General features: G+C 42.6%; 2 protein-coding genes and 1 pseudogene across 13 annotated transcripts; 1 reads left to right on the top strand and 2 right to left on the bottom strand.

Moving 5' to 3' along the window:
* Positions 1-1,390: 1,390 nt before the first annotated feature.
* Positions 1,391-3,528, bottom strand: LOC140222659 (uncharacterized; annotated as a pseudogene).
* A 9,111-nt stretch (positions 3,529-12,639) lies between these two features.
* Positions 12,640-26,774, bottom strand: LOC117852609 (1-aminocyclopropane-1-carboxylate oxidase homolog 10). 12 transcript variants are annotated; one of them, XR_011898082.1, is made up of 7 exons: positions 25,860-26,757; positions 24,808-25,073; positions 24,150-24,420; positions 20,388-24,019; positions 13,627-14,262; positions 13,347-13,532; positions 12,640-12,937 (listed from the first exon to the last, which is right to left on the bottom strand). XR_011898082.1 is itself a non-coding variant. In XM_072293286.1 (6 exons), exons 2-4 carry the CDS (start codon positions 24,942-24,944, stop codon positions 20,474-20,476), a joined length of 396 nt encoding a protein of 131 aa, XP_072149387.1. In that variant the 5' UTR covers positions 24,945-25,073; positions 25,860-26,774; the 3' UTR covers positions 12,640-12,937; positions 13,347-14,262; positions 20,388-20,473. The 12 variants fall into 12 exon arrangements, 3 of the variants coding, with proteins under 3 accessions (XP_072149387.1, XP_072149386.1, XP_072149388.1); XR_011898075.1 differs by having other exon boundaries at positions 13,347-14,262; positions 25,860-26,393; positions 26,495-26,756; XR_011898079.1 differs by having other exon boundaries at positions 13,347-13,826; positions 14,162-14,262; positions 25,860-26,755.
* Positions 14,256-18,200, top strand: LOC140222523 (uncharacterized). Its single transcript, XM_072293284.1, has 2 exons — positions 14,256-17,537; positions 17,645-18,200. Exons 1-2 carry the CDS (start codon positions 14,516-14,518, stop codon positions 18,007-18,009), a joined length of 3,387 nt encoding a protein of 1,128 aa, XP_072149385.1. The 5' UTR covers positions 14,256-14,515; the 3' UTR covers positions 18,010-18,200.
* Positions 26,775-27,014: the final 240 nt, after the last annotated feature.

Here is a 27,014-nt window from a genome sequence, read left to right as displayed (position 1 = left end):
GCGGCAGGTGACGGTGGACGATGACGTCGGGGGCCGCGTAGTGGTGGCGAGATCTGGAGAGGGAATGACTGCACGGCTAAGTGTTAGAGAAGAAGAGCAGTGGGGTTTTTGTAGGTTTGAGCAGATTAGTACCGGGCGGATGCCTTGCCCGGTACAAATTGGCCTTTAGTACCGGTGCTAGCTACTGCCCGGTATTAAATGGTGTCATTTAGTACCGGGCAGTGCCTTCGCACGGTACTGGCCAAAAAGGCGGGAGGCAAAACTGGGAGAATTTAGTACCGGGCAAGGCCCCCGTCCGGTACTAATCTACCTCCAGTGTTTCATTTCCCGCACGCACTCTATTTTCTTTTCTTATTTCTAAAATTGCTGCTATATTTTTTATGCTTAATAAATGGATTAAACTTAGCAAAAAATTGAAAAAAGTTTGATACCTTACTCTCGACTATCTGTACACCATACAACAATTTATTCGGATAGTAAAATTTGAAATTTATAATTACTAATAGGATGTGAATTGTTTCCATACTTCTCCTAATCAAAAAAAGGAAAATTACTATTTTAAAAATGCAAAAATATTCAGAAATATTAGCTATAATAAATTTGGCAATTATGCAATCATTATACAATGTACTTGTATAATTGCTTCTAATTTAATGTTTCCATACTTTTGATGAATTTTGACCATGCAAAAATAATTTATGAATTTGTGTTTGTTTTATTTACTCCAGATTGTACGAACAGTATCGTTAATCGAGACAAATACCACATAATTGTTCAAATTGTACAAAATACATTACATAGTTCATCACATAACCACATAATACCACATAATATTAAATTTCTAAACCTACTCATCATTTTTCAATGGAACATTGATAATCTTCTTCTTGATGAACGTCCCTTAGTCATGATCGCGGCTTAAGTATGGAGCGCTCTCTTTGGATAATAGGATGCTGGGGTCAACCTCAACTGAGAATGGAGGAAGGTCATCAAATTGATCAAAATCTTCTGAGTTGTCCGAAATGTCCTCAACTCCAATGATTCTTTTCCCTCGCAGAACTATGTGACATTTTGGCCCGTCTTCTGACTTTTTACCGGCCTTCATCTTGGGTTTGCTTGACATGTCCTTCACATAGAAAATGTGACTCACATCCTTGGCTAGGACGAATGGTTCATCTCTATATCCAATCTAGTTGAGATCCACTATTATCATCCCATAACGGTCTTTCATTACGCCTCCTCCAGCCACCCATTGGCAGCGAAACAGAGGGACTTCAAAGGCCCATAATCAAGTTCTCATATCTCCTCTATGACACCATAGTAGCTATCCTTATTCCCATTATTGTCTATTGCAACTATACGGACACCACTATTTTGGTTGGTACTCTTTTTATCTTGGGCTCTCGTATAAAATGTATACCCATTTATCTCGTACACTTGGTATTGTAATATCGAGATAGATGGTCCCCTAGCCTACCATTAAATTTGTTCATCAATTGTCTCGTTACCCATGAGGTGTTGTCGGATCCATGTTGCGAAAGTATCTATGTGATGCCGTGTAATCCAGGCCTCAGACTTCCCTGGGTTTTCAGATCGTACAATATCCTTGTGCTCCTCCATATATGGAGCCACCAAGGATGAATTTTGCAGAACTATGAAGTTTACTTTGAGGATTCCAGTCTTATGTATGTTCATATTAGCTTTCTTCCCGAGTGTGCCCTTTCTCTTCACGTGGCCCTCATGGCGTGACACGGGGACCCCTATCGGACTAAGTTCATCAATAAAGTCAATACAAAACTCAATGACCTTCTCTCTTCCATATCCCTTGGTGATGCTTCCTTTTGGACGGGCACGATTGCGAATGTACTTCTTTAGGACCGACATGAACCTCTCGAAAGGCCACATATTGTGCAGGTATACTGGACCCAAAATGGTTATCTCTTTAACAAGGTGAACCAAGAGATGAGTCATAATATTAAAGAAGGAAGGTGGAAAGACCATCTCAAAGCTAACAAGGCATTGGACCACGTCATTCTTTAGCTTTATTAGATTGTTTGGATCGATTGCCTTCTGCGAAATTTCATTAAGGAACGCACATAGCTTTACAATTGCCAATCTCACATTCTCTGGTAGAATACCCTTCAGTGCAACTGGAAGCAACTGTGTCATCAGGATGTGGCAGTCATGTGACTTTAGATTTGTGAATTTCTTCTCTTTCACATTTATTATTCCCTGTATATTAGAGGAGTACGCGGACAGGACCTTCATACTATTCAAGCAAACAAACATGCTTTCTTTCTCCTCTTTGCTGAGAGTGTAGCTGATAGGACATAAGTAGTGATGTCTGTTCTCTCTCTTTTCTGGATGTAGGTCCTCTCATTGTTCCGTACATTTCAAGTTCTGCCTTGCTTCCAATGTATCCTTTGGTGCCCTATAAATACTAAGGAATCCTAGTAGGTTTATGCACAGATTCTTCATCAGGTGCATCACGTCAATTGTGTTGCAGACCTCTAGAACTTCCCAATAAGGTAGCTCTCAGAATATAGACTTCTTCTTCCATATGGTTGCACATCCGTTATCGTCGTTCGGAATAGGTTGGCTACCGGAACCCTTACCAAAGACTACATTCACATCCTTTATCACAGAAAATACATGCTTTCTGTTACGGTGCAAAGGCTTAACATGAGTGTCAGGCTCCCCTTTAAAATGCTTTCCTTTCTTTCTTAAAAGGTGATTCACAGCAAGAAATCGATGATTGCCCATATACACCACCTTCCGACAGTGTTTCAAATATATGCTCTCGGTTTCATCTAGACAGTGAGTGCACACCCGATATCCCTTATTCATCTATCCTGATAGGTTACTAAGTGCAGGCTAATTATTGATGGTTACAAAAAGCAATGCTCTGAGAATGAAAGTCTCCTGTTTGTTCTCATCCCACACAGGTACACCTTCTTCCTTCCAGAGTAGTAAGTTCATCAACCAACGGTCTTAGATACACGTGAATGTCATTGCTAGGTTGTTTTGGGCCTTGGCTAAGGACTGGCATCATGATAAACTTCCGCTTCATACACAACCAAGAAGGAAGGTTGAAGATACATAAGGTCACAGGTCATGTACTATGAGCACTACCGAACTCACCAAATGGATTCATTCCATCAGTTCTTCAAGCAAACCTTATGTTCCTTGCGTCCTTCTCGAAGTCTAGAAATTCTCTACCAATGTTTCTCCACAAGGAACCACCTGCAGGGTGTCTCAGCTTCTCATCTTGCTTATGTTCTTCTCTGTGCCATCGCATCAACTTAGCATGTGCCTTATTTCTAAATAAGCGCTTCAAATATGGTATTACAGGGAAATACGACATCACCTTTGCTGGAAGTCTCTTCTTGACAGGCTACCCCTCAATATCACCAGGGTCATCTCACCTGATCTTATACCACAATACGTCGCAAACAAGACAAGCATCCAATTTCTCATATTCCTCACCGCGATAAAGGATACAATCATTAGGACATGCGTGTATCTTCTGTACATCCAATTCTAGATGGCAAACAACCTTTCTTGCTTCATATGTGGTTGAGGGCAGTTCGTTACCCTCGGGAAGCATGTTTTTTATGATTCTCAATAGCTGTCCAAATCCCTTATCGGTAACACCATTTTCTACCTTCCACTGCATCAATTCCAATATGCTACCCAACTTTTTGTGGCCCTGTTTGCAATCGGGGTACAACAACATTTTGTGATCCTCCAACATCTTCTCAAACTTCTTTGTCTGCTTGGCATTTTCGGAGTCTTTTTCTTTGCATCTAGCAAAACCTAACCTAGTTCATCAGGTGGTTCATCTTCTGCAAAATCTTCTTCAGCCTCACCCATTTCGAAATCTACAAAGGCACCACCTTCAGCCCAGTCAACTGGAATGTTGTTATCATCATCATCTTTTTCACCGTCTTCCATTACAAGTCCTCTTTCGCCGTGCTTGGTCCAAAGAATATAGTTTCCATGGAACCCCAACGAAATTTGTGGTCGTGTAGAGTATTTCTTTCAGAGTAATCCTTGTTATTTTTGCACATTCTGCATGGACAACACATGAAACCCTTCGGAGACTTGTTGGCCTCTACTGCTTCGGGAAAAGTCTTTAGGCCATGAATGAACGACATGGATCATCGGTCGCCGTACATCCATTGCCGATCCATCTGCAAAAAGTTTTTAATTTACTTCTCCATTTGTAAAGCAACAAATATAAAAAAATCTTTCTGAAAAATATTGTCGACCTTTTACGGACCACTTTCAATGAGCAAATTAAATCCCTACTGTGGCAGAACCACCCACATTAACCTGGCTAAAGTGTACTCAACTTCACCTCACATGTGAACCGACACTTTAATCAAGTCAAACTGGTAGTCTGTCAGGTAATACCCAACAAACCACTTGTCTCTAATCGAAATAAAGCATACTCACATAAAGGTGAGTCCAGAGATTACAACAATCCAGTAGATTAAAACATAGGTCCCACTATAATTAATACATCACAATAGTTCAAAAGTGCATAAAGTAACTTGTTTAGAGTTTAAGCAGCGGAAATAAAGCGACAATCTAGATGTCGAAGCAGAGATGCCATGGTGAAGCCTAGCATGTTATTAGTTACTGTGATCCTCGCCAATCGAGGATGGGTCCCACTCGACTGTCCAACTCGAAGGGAGCTGGGTCGGCCAAGTCAAGCTAGCAGCATACTCATCGACATCTACCATATTACTTGAAAAACAAGCCACAAGTAAGGCTGAGTATACTAATACTCAGCAAGACATAACCTTTGGGTGATAACTACTCCACCAACTTCTAGGCATGCAAGGCTTTTGGTTGAGGGGTTTGTTTTGCCAAAAACAGCTAAGATAAGTCCTTACTTTCAAGTTTTAGCATCAGGTTCTAGTTGATTAACCATTCTAGGTAATCACCTGTTCTAAGCAAGCATGTTGTTCAAACATTTTATTCCAAGCATCATCATTAAAATAAACATTCTCTGTTCCACTTATTACTTAGTGCAGCACAGTGATCAAGCAGTCTCAAACTGTGAGAGGTAGATAATTCGAATCGAGTTTTTAAACCTTGCAAGGTAAACCTAACCCCACGACATTGTGTACCATGATGGTCCACACATGTCAGCCTTCCCTATCAATCCCCAGGCATGTGGTCGGGCCCACTTCCCTTGGATACAATGCCCCATGGTCCCGGAATGTCGCTGTACCATCACTGCACTTATACCCACATGATGCACCAGGGGAACTAGGTTCTAGAGAGAGTGGGGACATACGCCCACGTCCCGGTTCAATTAGGTACTTGGCTTCCCTATCCCATACTAGGTATGAGATTAGTACTTTCAAACACTTGACCATGAACACCGACACATTTCAGCCTTAGCACATTTATCACTAGACAGACGAGGCAATCCATCGATTTAGACCAAATGCCCAGCCCCACCCGTCATCCTTATGGTTGTAGCATAAGTAAGCAAGCAGCTCCTCTAACTCGCGAGTGACAAGAAATCACTCAACTTTTACCAAGTTCTATTTAGCATTGTAGCTACTCGACCTATCATACTAGTGTTCAAACATAGGTACCTGAGATCATGCAACTAAGTTTTCAATCAACTCTTATGAACTTAAATGCACAAACATAAGGAGCATAGATATTGCATGAACTTTAAATTAGGGTTATGCTCCGGGGCTTGCCTTCCTAATCTAGGTTAGTTTGCAAGTCGTTGGAAGCTTGGCTGGGGTCTTGTTCGGCCTCGATCTGATGCAGCTCCGCATAGTGTTCCTCTTCAGCTGCTGACAGTAGCTCGTACATTCCATCAGCAAGGTTCGCTTCTACACGAGATGCATATGCAACAGTTCAAGATTTCACGATTTCATATGCAGGATGCATTTCATGAATTATTGCAGAAATGTATCATGCATTGTGGCCATACTCACCTAGACAAGGATTTAAACTTGATTTCTTCGTAAAGTAAGGTGTGTTGTGATTTAAAACCTGGGTTGATTTTGATGGTGATTGTGTACACATATAAGGTTTTAACATCTAGGCTTCACAAAGAAAGGTGGGGGTTATTCTAGGGTTGCTCAAAGTTCATTTGGAAAGTTATCCTGTTTCTGAATTTTTAAACAACTTAATGTAACATTTACCATGTTTTAAGTGTATTAATTCACATGCATTTAATTAAGCAAGTTAAAACATGTAGCAACCAAAAGCTAGTATTTTTCCTAGTTAAACAGAGGCATCAAGACTTAACAAAAGTGATCTTGCATTTCCTATTTCCTTCTATTTATAGAGCAGATAACAAGATCACACCAAGCATTCAAGCATTTAACTCAACTTAGTGAGTTTCACAACTAAACTAGTGTTGCAAAATTTCTATTCAGAACAAGCATGCCAAGAGTAAAACAACTGAGGTGGATTCATATTTTTCTCATTTTTCCATGATTTATAAAGCATTTATTGGCTTAAACACAAAAATAAAATCCTAAGGGAAAAACACAACAGTAACATGTCCAAAACCATTTTTTCGTAAAAATACTCATCACCAGGAGTCTAACAATGTTGGATTTGTATTTTTAGTATTTTTCTACATTTTCCTATGCATTTTCAAAGTTTTAGCCTTTTTAAAACAAAAGTAAAATAGAAAAGATAAAATGTTTCACACTCAGGCCCCTGGAAAGATTTGGGGACTTGCAATGCAGTCCCTGGGCTCGACCAGCGGCGCTCCGGTGAAATTCCGGTGGGCTCCGGTGAGGAAAGGGTTGGGAAAGGGCAGGGATGTGATGAGGGGCTCACCATGAGGGGTTGTGCTGAAGGGAGCTCGAGCAGAGGGGGCTTGACGGTGGCGTTCCACAGAGAGGCGGCTACGGTGGCGGGGAGGCCTCTGGTCCAGCACCAGCGGTGGCGCTAGTAGCCGAGAGGTAGCTCGAGAGGCTGCGTGGGTGTATATGTGGCCCACCGGAGGGGTTAGGAGGCAGCAGGGGTGGTTGGAGAGCAGGGCTCCATGGAGGGGCGCAGTGGCGGGGCTCTGGTGCTCTAGCGGAGGTGTGGGTCGCACGTGCGTCAGTGAGCTCAGGGTGTGACGGGGTTTTATAGCTAGCCGAGGGTGAGGAGGTGAAGATAAGGATGCCTTGGTGCTCGACGGCGACTGGGGGAGGGAAAGAGGGCGGCGGACGACTGGCGCAAGCGCTGCAAGCGCGGCGGTTGGCCGCCAGTGGCGTGGGCGTGTGTAGGTGAGCGGCGGAGGATTGGCAAGGTGAAATTTGGCATGAGAGAGCTAGGTTGCCATGCGCGGCTACTGGGCGAGGGGGAGTGAGCGACTTGTCCCGTCAGCGGCGGTGAGTGGCCGGCGGTGAAGCCCAGTGGAGCGCGGCGACGTGGCGGCCATGGCGGCGAGCCACGGAGAGGTGTGCTCAGGCCATAGGCCAGTGAGGATGCGGCGTGGAGGGGTGGAGATCGCGTGAGAGCGGGTTGGGCGAGCAGCCGAACTGTCTGGTCGCAGCGCCGGCGGCGCTACATGAACGGTGAGGTGCCACGTGGCGCGGCGCGACACGCCGGGTGCGATGACTGCACACGGTTTCGAGTGCAAGAACGCGATGGCGCGTGAGGGCAGCAGTTTTGAAGCAAAAAGGCACACGATTTTGAAACAAAACTTGAAAATTTTCAAATACCAAACTTGTTGTTCAAACCTCAGAGTACAAACTCTACAAAAGCTTCAGGTGCAGATCTTGGCTAGATTGGAAGATAAAAGAGAGTGAACTTCGGAAGAACGCCGGTTTTAAGAAGATAGTTTGAAATTGAGTTAAGTTTGAATTTTAATTGATCTTTGACCCAAAATTTGAATATCTTCCACTCCAAATCAGTGAAAGCTCAAATAATAAAAATTTGTTCGATTTGAAAAGTTCTACAACTTTTATATTGGTAAAAAGTTGAGTTGTTATATAAAATTTGAATTTAACAACTACCCCCAAAACGAGCTTTTTAACGTATTTTTGGACACTAGTGAAATTGAAATGTTTCCAAAAGTTGGGAGTTGGACTTTTAAATGTTTTTCAACTTCCCAAACCTAGATTGCTGGTTTTACACACTTAGTTTCTTATTTGACTTAGTTTGACTTTGTTTTGCCCCTTTTTGTGAGATTTCAAGTGTTAAGTGCCTTTGAAATTTCAAACATGGCAAGATCTTAGAGCTTAAGTGTGGTTTTAACTCTTAATTACTCTAATTAGCCTTTTGAAAGTCTCACTAAAACTAAGGATATTAAACGTACAAATTTTGTGGGGAAATTCGGCAGCATTCCCCTTTGTCCCGAATTGCCGTTAGCTTGAGCTCATCTATTTACTTATGTAAAGCAACAAAATTAGTTGATTATTTTTATTTCAACATGGTACTAAAAGTTATTAACACAACACATGTTTGTCAACATCCAATGCGATTTTCTCAATATCGAATAGAGTTTTATAAGTAAAAAAATCTACATTCTTCATGCATGTATAAATGAAAAAACTCTCCATTCATCCTCACTCTAAAAAAGCACAAATTTCTCTAGCTACAGAGCATAGAACATAGAATACTAACCATGAGGGAGGAAGGATGAAACTGCTAACCTTTAGAACAGTTTCAAGAGTGAAATCCCACAAATCGTGGAAAAAATAGGCAGTACCTCCCCTAGGTCGCTCATGGAGTGAAGAAGCCCGAGCTCTTGGTCAAATGGTTGAGCTCGGGCTCGCGTAGGAAGAAGAGCTTATTTTATTGGGTGTACATTAGTACTATTGGTGGCTCTAGCCAGTACTAAATTGTGACATTTAGTACCGATTGTAGCTACCAGCTGGTACACACGTGCGTAAACATCATTTAGTACCGGTTGAAGCTAACAATCGGTACTAAATGGCTTCAAGGAGAATCTAGCCATTGGTCACCTGGTCCCCATGTCATCATTTAGTACCGGCTGAGACTCCAAACCGGACTATAGGGGCTCTGGTGGCACTGTGCGTGACAACCGGATGAAAAGCCATCCGGTACTAACGTGTTGACGAATGCTCAGTTTTCCAGTAGTGAAATTGGACAACCTATAGAACAAATATGCTAGCTAGTAATGAACTAAGGCAGCTCAGTTGATAGGTTTATTTTGGTGTAATTTGCCTATTTGGGTTTGATTCCTCAACTCAGCATTGATGCTCATATTTTTCTAGATTTAATCTAAAAATTAATGGAACTATCATTTTATTGGTAGCGTGATGTACCCGTTGATTGCGATTGCGAAGTGCTTGTAGTGACTTTATCAATCTCATGATTTGCTAGTCCAGTCTCTCGGAGGTGCTCCCGTATGGGTAGAGTGTACGTGCATGTATTTATAGGGTAAATATACGTACGTGTATGTGAGTGTACTGTGCTTTGTAAAAAGACATCGGTAATACAACAAAAATAATGGCCCACACCCTTTGTTATAGGGAAACTTCGTACAACATATCAAATTAAATTGATTACAGCTGCAAAAATACATTTACAATCTGTAGGTTCACAATGACAGGACATACGTACAAGACTATGATAACTACTTTGACACGACTAGTGCAATAACACAACCTTTAAATCCCAAACTTGCAAGTTTGGGTAGTTGACTACAGAAGGAACCTGTATGAAACACAACAGTATGATATGAAAACTTTTATTTGAAACTCTATGCCCCATGTGGATGGGAAAACCTTCATGAATTAATCGGGATTACTGGATTCCAACTGCCAACAGAATTGTCTCTGCTATGCTCACAACATCATGGATCACGCATCGGCGGACTAAGAATGGGATCAATGGGGCTGGGCTTGTGCTCTATTACATTAATCCGCCGAGCTGCAAGGACATTGAGCAACTAATAATTAGTTGAATATGTTAAAAGAAACATAATAGCATTGGTGGGTGTGGTTTGAAGACACCGCCAAAAATTCGTTCATATTTGACCATCTTTCATTGTTGCAAAAGAACTGTGTCAAAGGCTAAAGTTGAAAACAATTTAAGATGGAACCTCGCAGCAAGAACCGTCAATGTCTCATGGTACCACATAAGAATCATGGCAGTAATTGTATTATCTTTCATGGTTCCAAACAAAAACCTTGACGGACAACATCGTTCTAAACTAATATCTTAGACTATTCAAAATAAGAACTATAGGATATAATTTTTATATTTAATTGATTTCAATACATTTTAAAATGGACAATTTCCAAGTAAATTATTTTCACAACTAAATTATCTATTATTGTTGTTCAAACAAACTAAATATCATTGATCATAATGAGATATACAGATCAAACTCTAATTGTCATAAGAATTAAAAAATGATGATCTATGAAGTAGTTTAGTAGGATGTGACTCTAACTATATATAGTGAGAACATAATGAAATGATTTTTACGAAGTGGTCAATTAGTTATTACTAAGTGACACTGTAATACTATAATAATATTATGGTATATGAAGTGGTCAAATAGTCTCAACTCTAAAAGGAGTAATAAATGATGAAATTACAATATAAGCAATGATTAAGGTGTCCTAACAAGTGGTTTATCTAGTGGGATACAAATAAAAATTTATAAAATATCCGAACTTAGTTATATGAAGAAACTTTCTATACATGAAAATTATAGATCATGACAAGATCTATAACCTTGTAGTAGATAATTTTTTATCTAAAGTACTTTACATGCCCAAATATTCATCAAAGTTTCAGACAGCGAAAAATTATCATCATCATTTTACTCCTTTTGACCTTCATCTACCGAGATAATTAGATATTTGACTCAACAAAATGAAGGTGTGCGTTCATGTCAATCGTCATGCAGAGGACGACTGATCAGCAGTCAAGTAGCAAACTAGCAATGCTACTAGCCGCGTCAATGCAGCACGGGGGTACAAAGGGAAGTGGGAGGGGGCCTCTTACTGTCTCTATCTCTTTCCAAAAGTCTGAAACTCGAATGTATATCGAGTATCTTAGCACCAAGATGGCAAGATGCCTTGCCAATTCGAAGAACCACGTGCGTTCATACTGTGGGAATTAGTCAGTTTGAGAAAAAAAAGTTCCTAGTTTCAGCAATATAGATTCTTATGCAGATGTGAAATCTGAAAAAAAAATATCAAAATATAGCGAAGTCATTTTACATGGTTCTACAGGTTGATATTTGAACTTTTCATGGCTGAAGTAAAAATACGAAACCATTTTTTTTATAAATTTGCCTTTTATCCTATCTATTTCTTATGCTAAGTTCTTGTGGACTCGATTGTTGGAAAATGTTGGTTTTATTATCCAAGATGAAAAATATTTATAGCCGTTGGATGATTATAAAATTTATAGCCGTTGACTAAGAGAGACTTCATCCATCGCACAAGCCGTGAGTCCATGGCGTATTCAAAACAAGAACCCTATTAGATAAATTTTTAAATATGGAAAGATTTGCCAGTTTGCCACTAATAGACAATGAATAACAAAATTGAAGGGAGGCTCTCGCTTAAAACTAGAAATATGACATAACTTCTACTCCACATATATTGCATTCTAGATGTTCCAAAAAAGTTTATAAGGAAAAGATCCAAATTATTTCCTCAAGTATCGCTAAAGCCTGTATAACCCATAAATTTTCTATTTAATTTCCTTCCCATAACTATGTCAAATTATCCAAGCCACCTTCTTTTTTTGTTTCTCGATGCATTATAGGAGTTTTAGGTTAAACTTTTGTAAAAGTTATATTATAAAATTTTCATCGTACTTTTTGTATAGTTATATATCCCAAGGATTAATTTAGTATTAGATGTCCTAGCCTATCAAAATAATCACAAAAAAATCATAACATATTTTCCCAACATATGGTATGGAAGCTTTGTTACAATGATTGTAAGGTACAGGTATTTTCATGTACTTTTTTATTAAATTTTTGTTTGTTGTTGATAATTAAAAAAATTGCATACTGGTCCCACTACTATTTTTGTACTTAGTCTTACCTATTTGGTGCATATTGCCACTTTTCTCTAGGTAACCTCCTATATTTCTACCATACAATTATTCCTCTTGATGGATGGCTCTCATTTTTTCCCAATCATTATAAAAATCCTGATGTCACTATCATTCTAAAACATTTTAACTTAAAAATCCTACTTGTGCGTGAAAAAAATAAATCTTATTGAGGGGTTAACTGGACCAATTGACATAGTTGTGATTGTAAATTTAAGCAAAAAAATACTTTTGGGGGTTTTCTGGGTACTTGAGAGAAGTAATTTTGACTTTTTCTATTTTAAATAACTATTCTCCTATTCAGTTGTTCATATAATTTTCCACAGCCTATGAGGTTGATCGACAAGGATCATTAGCGTGACATCGACTGATGACATATGGTAACATATTCAACACTCCTTTTATCTATCCACGACAATCCTTTACAAACTTGGCATTGGTTTGTCGGGGTTGTTTTCCTGACAATTGATGAACTGATGTGACCGAATTGTAAATTCTCTATGGCAATGCTCCGGGTCCAACGCTAGTTTTCAATACGAAACGGAAAAAGGGTCAATGGCATGCATTAGTCATTTTTGAGACAGACAAGCAAACGCTTTATCTAATAAATTGAGAACAGGAACACAATAAATGCACACCTTAATAATGGGTCCAATAACATTTTTTTTACAATGATAGCTCTGAAACAGCGTACTAACAGTGTTTACATATTAGCATATGCCAGTATGATCTCTTATTCGAAATTTGGTACACTTTGGAACAGGGAACTTGTCAAATACTAGTGTTATCGTGGTTGATGGACCCCAAGACTGGTATTGATTTTAGCTCAGTTCACAACATCATGGATCACGAAGAAATGCTTTAGGGTCATGGCGATTCTCACTATCTGGATCAGCTGGATCTGGAACTGCAACATTGTTAATCAACTAATTAGGTATGTTATAACTCAACAACAAAAAAGGAAAGAACAGATGAGCAGCATGTTGAAGGAGTGAAGGAGCTAGATAAGGAGTGCAATTTGAAGAACTGTTCATATGTCTGAACCCTTGCCTCTTCATAAAAAGGGAAAAATGCTTCAGCTTTGAAGATTATCATGAGATTTACATGCACTTGACAATTGCATTCCTCCTAACTATATATATACCTTGATGTAAGATGTAATTGTGAATGTGTCATGTTCAGTATTTATATTTCATAATCTTTGGATTTATCAAGTACTGTAATTAGCAACGATTCTCGTAAACAACTATTGTTTTTATCAAACTAGTCACTAGTAATTCAGACTAGTATGATCATGATGACTGATGAGCCTTTACCTGCCGGAGGTGTGACAGGTTGAACTGCCGGAGGATCACCTCCTGCTCCAGGAGTAGACGGGGGATTGCTGCTGCCTGGAGGGGCTGGAGGTGTAATGGCCGGTGTGGCTGGAGAATTGCTAACTGAAGGGGCCCGCTGAACGGGGGAGTTCTTATCAGGTTCCATCAGCTATAGGGAGAACGCAGCTGGAGGGTGATGGCTGCCTTCAGAGAGGTTCCTTGTACGGGTATATATGCAACTGAATGTCAGAAAAAACAAAGCATCCTTTGACCCACCTACCTGGTCAGGGAACCCAAGAATTTCGTGCTTTCATAGCTTCATTTAGAAGGCGGGCATGCGTTCACATCATGCCAGTATCATAGTCATGGGAGAATTTTACAGAAGCATATATTCTCTTCGGTCAAAGTTTTCGGCAGCTGGTGAACTGGTCAATGGCAGTGTGCAGAGGTTTATGGCACAGTGGCATCCAAGTTTGCTGTCTGAAGATTGAAATGTTAAAATTTCTTAGCACAAATTGCAGGTTTAGGAGAATGAATTAAAGAAACACTTAGTAGTGGTTCGTCAGGGTTGCTGTTTGTCGTATTCTTTTTATGAAATCAATTTAGGTGTAAGCTTTCGAAATGAAAAGTTTTGACCTTTTCAGATACGGTGCCATTTTGTGAAAATAAAATTATAGCTAAAGTTGGTTTTAGTATTTAGAACAAAATACTATCCTGGTTATTCTTTTTGTGAACTGATAATTAAAGTTTTGTTTCCTGACTATGTCCTGTACTCCTTTACTAACTGAACGAGAGCCTAGCTGATAGAGGCATACCTGGAAGTAACTCTTTTACTTACCAATGAGATGGTTCACAGTCCAGCTCCAATGATGTCGACCTTCCAAGCAACTCAATTGCCACTTTGCCAGACACCTTCCTGAAAACAACTTGCATTTTTGTATGGCACCGGTAGGGTCAACACTTCAACAACTACACCAGAATTCAGAAACCAACAAACAATTTGGATAAAAATCAAGCTGAATACCGAAAGCATGCATTCATGCATCATCCTCGTTCCCACCAAATGTTGGACTAGAAGACCGTGCGATTTACAGAGCAGCAAGGCACTACCGCACTACAAGGCCCATATATAAGTATCCTCCAGTACAAGACAATTTGGATAAACAGCAATGGCCTTTTGGGGCATCATGCCACAGTTTCTTGTCTCGCTTCTTTGTCTCGTCACCTTGTTTGGCAGCCTACCAGAGGCCACCTGTGATGAAAGAGAAAATGACCAGCAAGCACTCATCTGCTTCAAGTCCCAGATATCTGGTCCAGCTGATGTTTTTGCCTCATGGAGCAATGCATCCTTGGAGTTCTGCAGCTGGCATGGGGTCACTTGCAGCAAACAGCCACCTCGCCGTGTTATTGCACTGGATCTCGCATCAGAAGGAATCACAGGTACCATATCACCTTGCATTGCCAATCTCACCTCTCTTACAAGGCTGCAACTGTCAAACAATAGCTTGCATGGGAGCATACCATCAGAGCTTGGACTACTCAGCCAACTCAGCAGTCTGAACTTAAGCATGAACTCTCTAGACGGTAACATCCCTTCTGAACTTTCTTCATGTTCCCAACTTCAAATCCTTGGATTGTGGAACAATTCCCTTCATGGGGAAATACCATCTGTCCTTAGTCAATGCATCCACCTTCAGGAGATTAATCTTAGCAACAACAATCTAGAAGGAAGCATACCCTCTCCTTTTGGGACTCTTCCAGAGCTGCAAATACTAATTCTCGCTAAGAACAAGCTTAGTGGTGCCATACCTCCCTCTTTGGGTAGCAGTGTTTCTCTCAAACACGTTGATCTTGGGAGAAATGCTATCACAGGAGGGATTCCAGAGTCCTTGGCTAGCAGTTCATCTCTCCGAGTACTTAGGCTCATGAGAAACAGTCTTAGTGGAGAACTCCCAGAGGCTCTCTTCAACTCCTCATCACTTATTGCCATTTGCCTCCAAGAAAACAAATTTTTTGGTTCTATACCACCTGTTACTGCAACCTCTCCCCCAGTAAAACATCTTCATTTGGGAGGGAACTCTCTCTCAGGAATAATACCAGCCTCATTAGGGAATTTTTCTTCCCTACTTGACCTTCGCCTTACACGGAACAAGTTAGCTGGGAGCATTCCAGAGAGCATAGGCTATTTGCCAACATTAAGTTTACTGAACTTGAATTTAAACAACTTGTCTGGGCCAGTACCACCGTCTCTCTTCAACATGTCCTCCCTAACAGCTCTTGCTATGGGAAACAATTCACTCAGCGGAAGATTGCCCTCCCACATCGGCTATACGCTACCCAAAATTCAAATACTAATCCTCACATCAAACAAGTTTGATGGTCCAGTTCCAGCTTCCCTTGTCAATGCCTTCAACATGAAGTGGCTTTCCCTAGGACAAAACAGGCTAACTGGGCCTGTGCCATTCTTTGGATCATTGCCAAATTTGGAAGAACTTGATGTGTCATATAACATGCTAGATGCAGGAGACTGGGGTTTTCTCTCCTCACTATCAAATTGCTCCAGATTGACTAAACTGTATCTGGCTGGGAACAATTTCCAAGGGGAATTGCCAAGTTCTATCGGCAATCTTTCTGGTAGTCTCGAAGTACTGTGGCTAAGAGACAACAAAATTTCTGGGCCCATACCACCAGAGATGGGAAATCTGAAAAACCTCAATACATTGTACATGGATTACAATCGCTTCACTGGTAGTATACCACCAACAATTGGGAGTATGAAAAATTTGGTAGTTCTAGCTGTTGCACAAAATAGACTCTCAGGCACAATTCCTGATGCTATTGGCAACCTAGTTCAGCTGACGGATCTGAAATTGGATGCCAACAACTTAAGTGGCAGGATACCTGAAAGTATAGGACGTTGTACTCAACTCCAAATACTCAATCTTGCTCACAATGCACTAAATGGGAGTATACCAAGATCAATCCTCAAAATTTCGTCTCTTTCTCAAGAATTTGACTTGTCATACAACTACTTGGCCGGAGAAATACCTGAGGAAATTGGCAATCTCATCAATTTGAATAAACTTAGCATCTCAAACAACATGTTGTCCGGCCGCATCCCGCCCAGTCTTGGCCAGTGTGTGCTTCTGGAATGTCTTAAGATGCAAAACAACTTCTTTGCAGGAAGCATTCCACAATCATTTGCAGAACTGGTAGGAATCAAAGAGTTGGATATTTCTCGGAACAATTTGTCTGGAAAAATCCCAGAGTTTTTCACGTCCTTGAGCTATCTCCATTACCTCAATTTATCCTTCAACAATTTTGATGGAGAGGTTCCAAGAGGTGGTATTTTTGGCAATTCTAGTGCAGTGTCAATAGAAGGAAATGATCAGTTGTGCACTAGTGTTCTAACAGCAGGTATCCCTCTTTGTTCAGCAAGGAGTGATGACAGTAAAAGCAAGCACAAGGATTTGGTTCTAGTTGCAAAGATAGTTATACCAATTGTCATAATCACTCTGCTTTGTATTGCCACATTTTTCTGGAGGAAGAGAATGCAGGCTCAGGCACATTTTCAACAATTCAACAAGCACATGAAGAACATTACATATGATGACATCGTTAAGGCAACAGATATGTTCTCTCCTACCAACTTAATTGGCTCAGGTTCATTTGGAAGGGTTTATAAGGGTAGCATGAAGCTTCACAAAGATCAAGTGGCCATCAAGATTTTTAACCTCAGCATAAATGGAGCACATAGGAGCTTCCTTGCAGAATGTGAAGCCCTCAGAAATGCCCGACATCGAAATATTGTAAAAATCATTACTTTATGCTCTTCAGTGGATCCTACTGGGGCTGACTTCAAGGCCATAGTATTCCCAAATATGCTGAATGGGAACCTAGATATGTGGCTAAATCAGAAGGCCCATAGTCCACGAAAGATTCTGACTTTAAGTCAAAGAATCAATATAGCATTGGATTTAGCATATGCTATGGATTATCTTCATAACCAATGTGCGTCTCCATTAATACACTGCGACCTGAAGCCAAGCAATATTCTTTTGGACCATGACATGGTGGCATATGTCAGTGACTTTGGCCTAGCAAGGTTCCAATGTACTAAATCAAGTGCACATCAAGATAGTTCAGCAAGTTTGGCTGGCCTAAAAGGGTCCATCGGATATATCCCACCAGGTGAGTTGACATTAAATTTAAGTTCTCGTTTCTGTTTCTTCTTTACAGAATTGTACAAAAGTGCACTTCGTGAATTTAATGAAAACTGCAAATATATATACATGCAGAGTATGGCATGAGCCAAGACATATCAACCAAGGGTGATGTTTATAGTTTCGGGGTGCTCCTGCTGGAAATGATGACAGGTTGTCGTCCCACTGATGAAAAATTCAGTAATGGTACAAGCCTGCATGAGTTTGTAGACAAAGCATTTCCAAAGAACGTCGAGGAGGTTGTTGATCCTACCATGCTACAAGATGACATCAGCGCAACAGAAGTGCTGCAGAATTGCATAATCCCCTTGGTCAAAATAGGACTTTCATGTTCCAAGACATCCCCCAAAGAGCGGCCAGGAATGGACAAAGTTTCTACTGAGATCCTTACAATCAAGAATATGTTCTCAAGCATACATGAACATGATCAATCGAAATAGGACAGATAGTACCTAGGTCTAGTGATTTAACTGTGCATTACTAATATAGTGATGCGTGCTTTGTTATCCCTTTTTCGCTTTCTGTATAGTTAATTAAATTTGCATTCATCTACAGAAGTTTACCCGTTGTTTCAAAGTAACCGTTCATGTCTCTTTTTTTCTTTTGATTTAATGTTTGTGAGTTCGTAGAATCTCATCTGAATCAGACACTGTATGCAACCTAGAACTCTGGGGAGCAACTCCAACACTTCAACTGCAGTTAGACCGCCCAGAGCTGCGTGCTGTTTAAGCACACCAAAACTCTCTGCCGCGCACCGCCAACCGTGACAACCACCGCCGTTGCAGCTATCTTAGGCCACCAAGGCTGCCCCCGTGTAGCGTCGACTCGTGCAAGCGGCGGCGGCGCGACGCCGGGTATTTGGAAGCAGCGAAATAAGGGGATCGTAACCTTTTACATGAACCGGCGGAGTTACAGAGTCATGATGATGATTGATGAGTTAACAACTTATAATCTGCTGAACATGGAACAAAAACAAACGGACGTTGTGCAGAAGAAGCATAGCTAGCATTGGTGTAATTCAATTTGAAGGGTTGCTCCCAACGCTTGAGCCTAGCGATGAAACTTAAGAGCACTGATATTTTGTCATTTTTTTATAAATCAAATTAGGAATCTGTAAAGATTCCCATTTATTTACTAACTAAACAAATAAACTCTAAGGTTCATGTTAATATTAGGAGTTATATGTGTATTGTCATTAATACCACATGAGAAGTTGGGAGGAATCGTAACAAAAAACTGTTATTGTTGATGCTCGTAGGAAGTAACACTCGCAAACTCTAGCCTTCCACCTACGAAGGCATAATGGGTGGGTATGCTGGAGGATAGGAAAGCCAGAGAAGTTGCAAGAACATTATCCAGAGCTGAGGGAGGCTCAATGGACATTGGACAATATAGAAGGGTAATTACCAGTCATAACGTCAGCGGAACATGGGGCATTTCGAATATTTTCTCAATAACAATTTATATTTATTATTTTCAATCCATTTATTTGTGGTGTGTGTATTAGCGATTGCAATCTCTTGTACGTGATTATTGTAAAATGCTTAGAACGGTACATGGAGGCAGGTACTCTGAATTGCCTTTGGCTTTTCTTTTTAGGCGCTCCAAATAATGCCGGCACAAAGCACATTGAGAAGTGTTTTCGAGGCCGTCGCCGACGACCGACTCGCCTGCCGCTGAGCAATTTTGATTCGGGCGCACGTACGAGCAATCGCTGCATGCATTTGTTATTGGCATGGCCCGCCGTGCGGTCCAAGCTCACACCGGGTTCCTCGGCACTAATGATGGCGGCATGGGTGTAGTTAGGAATCGAATACCCATGAAATCGAATTCAGATGTCAAGTCACTATTTACCATATTTTTATTTGAATTCGATACAAATACGAATATTATATTAAAAAAACAAATAGTTCGAATTCGGATTCGCGTTCGGATACTTGCTTGACTTGGAGCATAGTCATAATGAGTATCAATTTGCTTTATTGATGGTTTTATAGTTGATAAAAAATCATGTTAGTAGGAAGTAAATTATGAGTATAGTACATACTATATCACTAGTAATATTATATTAACATAATTATTTATCTGTCATATAGATATTTTTTAATAGTTTAAATGGTGTACAATATTAAAATTAACATTATTTGTAATTAATTATTAGTCATAAAAATTAGTTTTAGATGGTTTTATAAGGTACTTTATTCTTCACGTTTACGGATAGTGTCGAATATTCCACGTTTTTTCGAATATGAATCTGGAATCGGATAGAGAAAAATACTCGAAATAGAATTCGGGTACAACGATTTGACATCCATATTAAAAAAAATACGGATATGGATATCTATATTAGAATTTTTGGCGGATATGAATATGGATAATTCGCATTTCCAGACATCCATATCCATCCCTAGGCGTAGACAAGGGTATGCGCCTGTATTCATTTGAATACCAAAAATTTTTGTAAGGAAATCAAGTATATATGTAGTGCATGTATATGTATCAATACCTTATAAACCGGGATATACCTTTCAAAATAAATTCATTTGGAAGCTGAAGATCCCGCTAAAAATAAAGATTTTCATTTGGTACCTCTAGTCGGTTGTTATTTTAACTAAGGATAATTTAGAGAAACAAAACTAGTTTGGGAGTCAAAATTGTTGTTTTTGTGATTGCAATGACATGATTAAACACTTATTTTTTATTATCAGCATGCTAAGACTATCTAGAGGATAGTTCATATAGCTACTGGGTTAACCCCACCTATATCTATATCTCACATGCTTGAAGGGATGGCAATTCTGCCTGCGAGCACGGGTACCTGCGAGTTTCCTTCCTGATGGGCGATGGGTGAGGGTATGGTGACAGGATCTTGTGATGCCTAGAGGGGGAGTGAATAGGCTCACTTCAAATTTTTCCTGAAAAACTTCGCAGCAGTATTAGATGTGCAGGAACTTCCAATGCTGTGCAGGAATTTCCAATGGATCGGAACTTCCGGCAGAATAAAGTGAACTAAACGAAATTCAAAATGCAACCTGAAACTGCCAATTCTATTTAAATCAAAAGACGGTAAATGAAGCATAGAGACTACTCCAGGTGATGTATAAGCAAGGAACCACACAAATAGATAGATCAAGTAAATTCAAACTTCTAGGTCAATATGAAATCGAAGAACACAACAAGCACACGAGATAAGGATTTGTTACCGGAGTTCACTCTCACAGAGAAAGCTACGTCTCCGTTGAGGAGCTCACAAAGAGTCGGCTCCTCACTATCCCTTTACCTCCCTCAATCAACCACAAAGGAGGATTGAGTCACTTATTATGAATCCAGGAAGGATGTGTTGGAGGTATGCCCTAGAGGCAATCATAGAGATGATGATATTCCATTTGTATCCATGATTTGTATGTTGTGTTCATTGAATATCCATTGAAGGCTACTTGAATTGATTTGCAATTATGTGAATTGTATGTGAAACTCTTTACTTGTATGGTTATTCTAGAGTTGTCCCTAGTCGGAGTTCATGTGAGGACACACATGAATATTAAACTAGCACATGTATTAGTTGATGACTATGTTTGACAAGTCATGGACATGGAGATGTTGAACTAATAATGTGGACACATGTGGGGACATGTGCTATGACTGACCCAACACGAGAAGTAGTTCTCTCCTTAAACAACATATACGCTTTGTCCTTAGACCTGAGATTGTCGTATGTATTCTAGATGTGGATCGACCTATTTAGGGGCTATCAAACGCTACGCCATAACAGGGTAGTTATAAAGGTAGCTTTCGGGTTTGTCAAGAAGCATGCTATGAGACATGGTCAATCAAGATGGGATTTGCCCCTCTCTGATTGAGAGTGATATCTCTGGGCCCCTCGAGTGATCGGATCCGAAAATGCATGGTCATGCTACGTACGGTTAAGAGTTAACCTACAAAGGGATTCCGGATCACAGGATCGAGAAAGAGCGGTCGGCTTGTAGCTAGACCAAATATCGTGAGGCAAAGGGAATAGCATGTATATTATGTTGTGATGATTCGTCTGATATAATCTTCGTGTGCGTATAGGAGTTGGCACGTCTTGCTAGAGGCCGCTACCGACTATTGGACCGAGTAGGAGTACTCGGGCCATGTCTATACGTATCCGAACCCATAGGGTCACACACTTAAGGGGCTGGAAGCCCAATTCGGATCTGATCCGAGTTGGATTAGGTTTAGAAGTGCTAATGGGCCTCGGATCCAGAGGCCCGTCAGGAACCTCTATAAATAGAGGGGTGGGGGCGCCCTAGGGTTTACACCTTTTTGGCGAAACACACCTGCCGTGCCTCCCACGCCCTCGCCTGTTGCAACTCGTGGATCTAGCAGTCCGGCTTGCGACGCTTCCTTCCTGCACGTGTGGATACCTTGGAGGTGTTGCGCCTGCAGCACTTGGACGAGCCATCGACGAGCCGCCGACAAGCCACGACGAGCCGACGACGAGCCGCGGCACCGGAGGCGATCTTGCTGCACGTGGACGATCTGCTGAGGAGCTGCTGGACGTGACGTTGATCGACTGCGTACGACTACGTGATCGTCTTCATCGACGCATATCTACATCTTCCGCACCAGTAGTGCGTCAAGTGGTAATCCCATGATTCTTATACGGCAGTTCTTCCTGGTTATACGTGGTAGAAATTTTGATTTGCGCTAGTGTAGCCTACCTCGTATCCCAACAGGATGGGTAATACAAACGTTCCCGGGCGCACCACACGAAGAGGGCGCTCAAACGGGCGACGCCTAGCCGTCTAAAAGATGGCTTCAAGAGTAACAAATGCGAATCGAAGGCAAAGATGCTTGAGGTGCTCTTGAGATGGACTTGTTGAACTTCTCACTCAAAACCTCAAGTCAAACACCCTCAATCTTGCTCTCAACCCAATCCCTAGCTCAAGAACTCAAGGATTTAGCTCAAAGAAGTAAGGAAAGGGAGTATTCAAAGCTCTAGAGGTGTTTTGGCTCGAGTTAGGTCAGCAGCAATGAATGGGGGCTGAGAGGGGTATTTATACCCGAGCCCCAAAAACTAGCTGTTACTGTGCGTTTTATGTACCTGTCAGAACTTCCGCCACAGGGTCGATACTTCCGATGAAGTTAGAACAAACGTGCAGAGGACTCCTGTCGGGAGTTTCAAGAAACACCCAACACTTACCGGAACTTCCGATAGTGCATCAGAACTTCCGATACTCCCAAGTTAAATGTACAAAGAGCCCCTGCCGGGAGTTACTGGATACTTCCGATAGGTGTCGGAACTTCCAACACTCCGTCAGAACTTCCGACACACACAGAAAACCTGAGATAAAGGATGTGTAAGTGTGTGAACCGTGTCTCTCAATGAATGGTTAGCATCTCAAATGAGCATAATTAGCATCTTCAAGATATCCATCCGCATCCCCCTTTATAGTACGACGTTCCTAAACTCAAATCCAAAATTAGAAATTATAAACGAGTCTTCTTTCGAGCTCAACGCTGTTCTTTCTTTGAACTTAGGGGTTTTTGCAATTCCTTTCATACACCTTTGCACTTTAGAATTAGAACATGTTAATCACTTGATACACGAATTAGTCCCCTAACTATGCGAGTCATCAACACCAAAACAGACTTAGGGGGCCAAATGCACTTTCATGTGGGCACGAATTCTAACCCGCGGGTAAGGGTATAGGCATCAATTCTTGCCCATGGGCAGAGCGCGGGCTTGGAATCTCGCCCACAGGTACCTATCGGGTTACCCGCAATACCAGGAATCCATTTAATTACAACTTACCAAAGTCCAACATCCTAGATTTGGCCCAAGCCCAAACAAACCCTACGAACCCCAACTCATGTCCCAGTTGCACAGACCTTATCCACCTCACCGCCCACTGTCCCTCCCTCAATTTCCTCCCGCAGGTGGCAGCCACCAGCGGTGCTGCCCCGACCCCTCCGATTCCATCCACTGCGCCTCGCCCCTCGGCCGACCCTTGCCGCTAGCTGCCTCAGACCCGAACTGTCGACGCCGACGCTCCCCACAGCCGGTGTATCGCCCCCTCGGCCGGCCTCGCCCCTGACTGCCTCGGGCCCGAGCTGCCGACGCCGCCACTCCATGCGGTTGGCGCCTTGCCTCTTCAGCCGGCCTCGCTACTGCCTGCGTCAAGCCTAAGCTGCCACCTGCCGGCGCCGCCACTCACCGCAGTCAGCCTCACCGTTGAAACCGGTCACCTCGCTGCCTCACCCGATCACCTCCTTCACCGTGACGCCTCCAGCCTTCTCCTTTGTCCTCGCGAGCTGCCTGATGCCCGACGGGTGCCCAATGGGCACGGGCATAGGCAAACAAGTTTGTCCGAGATGCTTAGCGGGCACAGGCAAACTGCAGGTTGTCGAGCATGCTGTCGGGCGAGCAAATGGCTTACCCGGTGCTTGCCCGACCCGCTGCCATCCCTACATGCTTGGAAATTGGTTAACAGGCATAAGACAAAAAGATACACTTTTGATTTTCGTGAGGTTGCCACTCTTATGTGGGCTATTTGGTGTACACATAATGATTTGGTTTTTAGGAAAAACAGATTACCTCTTTTATGCAAGCTATCCTGCGCGAGGAGGGTGAGCCTGCCGGGGTCTGTGTGCGAGACGACACCCACGGTGCGCTTGGGCTCGGGGCACACCAAGTAGTAGTGGCAGACCATGACCCTACCCTCGAGGCAGGAAGCCGCCTCCAGCCTCGTCGACCCGAGCCTAAGCCCCTCGGAGAGGAGCCCCAGAAGGGCGCAACCTTCGGCAGTGGCGTGCGCGTCCCACTCGAGGAGCTTGAGGAAAAACCTGCTGCCATGTCACCTGAACCACTGAAAATGGTTTCAGGGCTCAAAATCGAACGGTATTAATAGTTGAGGTGCTAGATTTAGACAGTGTTGGAGTTGATGGTCAAACTTATTTAAATGGAAGAGTTGAGGTGGCAAAATGGGCTTATTCCAAAAAGTAATAGCTAGTGGCATCACAGCAATCATCAATTCATTATATTCTGAACTTAGAAGTCAGAAATGGTAGATAAGCATGTCAAGCAGCATTTAGAGAATAATCTTTATTTACTATTATCTTCTAATTTTGAAGTCTCACTCTTGCAATTTTCTACAATCTACACTCTAGGCACTTAGTGCCAAAATCAAGTGACATGGACAAAAGTAGATATGGATTTGCAACAAGATTATTTAATGACCATTCAAACAGCTTACCTGTAGAGAACCAAAAGGCGACCTAACAAAAGAGGTTGTTGAAGGAGAAATGCTGTGGAAGTGATGCAAGGGTTGCCCAGGAGTGCCCTGGTTGGAACCAGCATCTGAGTCGCCAGTAAGATCGCCGAAATTGACATCAACAGTCATTCTGGGCTCAGCTTGGAAACAAAACTTCCATCTTTTGCCTTTTTTGATGGCTGATGCATGGCAACGCGCAATGAGGCCTGCATGCTACGCCTTTGGATTTCTTCTTCAGCATTTAAAACCTGTTCAAACAGATAAATCAATGTCATTCCAATTCCATACTGACCACCAAGTTCAGTCAGAAAAGAGCAGCTAACCAGCAATATTGCATATCCATTCATTCAAACTAATGGACCAAGCGACAAGTATAGCATTTATCTAGAGATAGGAGATAGATATCAAAACTATTGCTAATGACATCTAAAGATCCCAAGAACCTTCTTATCCACAGACTAAACGAATTCAATGACCTTTGTGAAGTTAAAGTGCAACTGTCCAATGTGAAGCATCCGGATGCACTGGCAATATGGCATGTGCAATAGAATGTTTAGGAATTGACAAAAGGGTTAAATTATTAAAGCATATTCGATAAAGAATGATGACCGAGAATGAGTTTCACATTTTTCAATGAGTAGACATGCAACTCCCATTAGTTTTCAGAAGTTTTCCCATATATCATTAAAAGCAAAGCTTCGGAACAACACAGCAACAACAATGTCTCGAGCAACACGAACTGAGCTATATACTTCAATCGGTGTCAACTGAAATATGAGCTTGGATTGTTACTATTCCATCGACACCATATTCCCGTGGGTATATCAACTTAACTGTTTTCCTGGATTGGAAAATTGTTCAATGGGGAAAATATAATCCAGATCTACATCTTACCAAATTGGTTGTCAGAAATCATAAACTTGTGTACCATCTGAGATCACTTGGTACATAACCAACGAACATGCAGGTACTATTCAACCAACGAACATGCAGGTACATATTCAACCAAAAAACAAGGATAGCGCAAATAATACCTGCTTCAACATCCCCACGGCCGGGATGCGCGCTGGGTCAAGCCGCTGGGGCCCGAACGGTGTTGCGCTAGCTCGCGGCGGAGGTCCGGAACAGATCGACGTCGGAGAAGTACGGGATCCCGCCGGCCATGGAGTGGCCGTAGCTCGGCGGCCGGGAGCTCATTGAAGGCGCCCACGGCGGCGAGCGCCTGCGCGGGGTAGTCCTCTGGGACGGCGAGGGCCTGTTGGTGGCTGACGAGGTGGAAGAAGCCCCAGCTGCGGGCGGCTTCGGCGGTGGCGGTGGCGGCGGCGACGGGCGCGGGGAGGGAGAGGTCGACGACAGGGATGGAGACGCCCGGGGACAAGAGGAAGGAACAGCCCGGGGGACGGTGGATGCGGCGCCAGGGGACCAGCGCGGCGGTCCACATCGGCCGGCTGTTCGGTCTTGGTGGCTCTAGCCGCCGGCGGGATGGATCACATGAGACGACGCCGGAGCCCGTCGGCTCCTCCGCATCGCGCCTGGATGAAGCCCTCCACAGTGACTGCCACCAGGATCTCCACGCCCATGCCGAGTCCGGAGCACGCAACCCTCGTCGATTCACGTGATCGGATCGGAAAAGGGGAGGACCGGAGGAGAAAGGGGATCAGGAGATTACCTGGGGGCGAGGTACTCGAGGATGGCGGCAGTGGAGGCGGCGCGAGCACCAACCCGCATCCGCGATGCTCGCCCGAGCCTGCGCCCCAGCCTCGCCGGCCGCCGGGCGCGGAGAGGACGGGGGACGGCGGCGGCGCGGTATGGCGATGAAGGACGGGCGGCGGCGGCGGATCGAACGAGTCGTGAGGAGCGGGGCGGGGGCGGGTGAGCGGCCACGGAAGAATGGACGGCAGAGGGGCGTCGAGGGAATTCGGGGAAGGGGGACGCCGATCGGAGGGCTGAAATTGGCCCGAGAGAGGGTTATGGGCGGGGTAATACGACGGACCGTAAAAAAAAATCCCCTTTTTACTTTTTTATAAGTAGAGATAAAGCACCGAGACGGCGATTTTTTTAATGAGGCCCTCGATGTACAAACTTAAAAATCCTCTTCTTTCATCATGCATGCCCGCCAAACCGGCTCGTCACGGAGTCTTGTTTAGAATCCTCCTCGATGTACAAGGACGTTGAGGAGGACGACCTGG

The sequence above is a fragment of the Setaria viridis genome, chromosome 4 (genome assembly GCF_005286985.2).
Source record: "Setaria viridis chromosome 4, Setaria_viridis_v4.0, whole genome shotgun sequence".
Classification (NCBI taxonomy): domain Eukaryota; kingdom Viridiplantae; phylum Streptophyta; class Magnoliopsida; order Poales; family Poaceae; genus Setaria; species Setaria viridis.
This window is presented reverse-complemented; position numbering and strand designations above follow the sequence as displayed.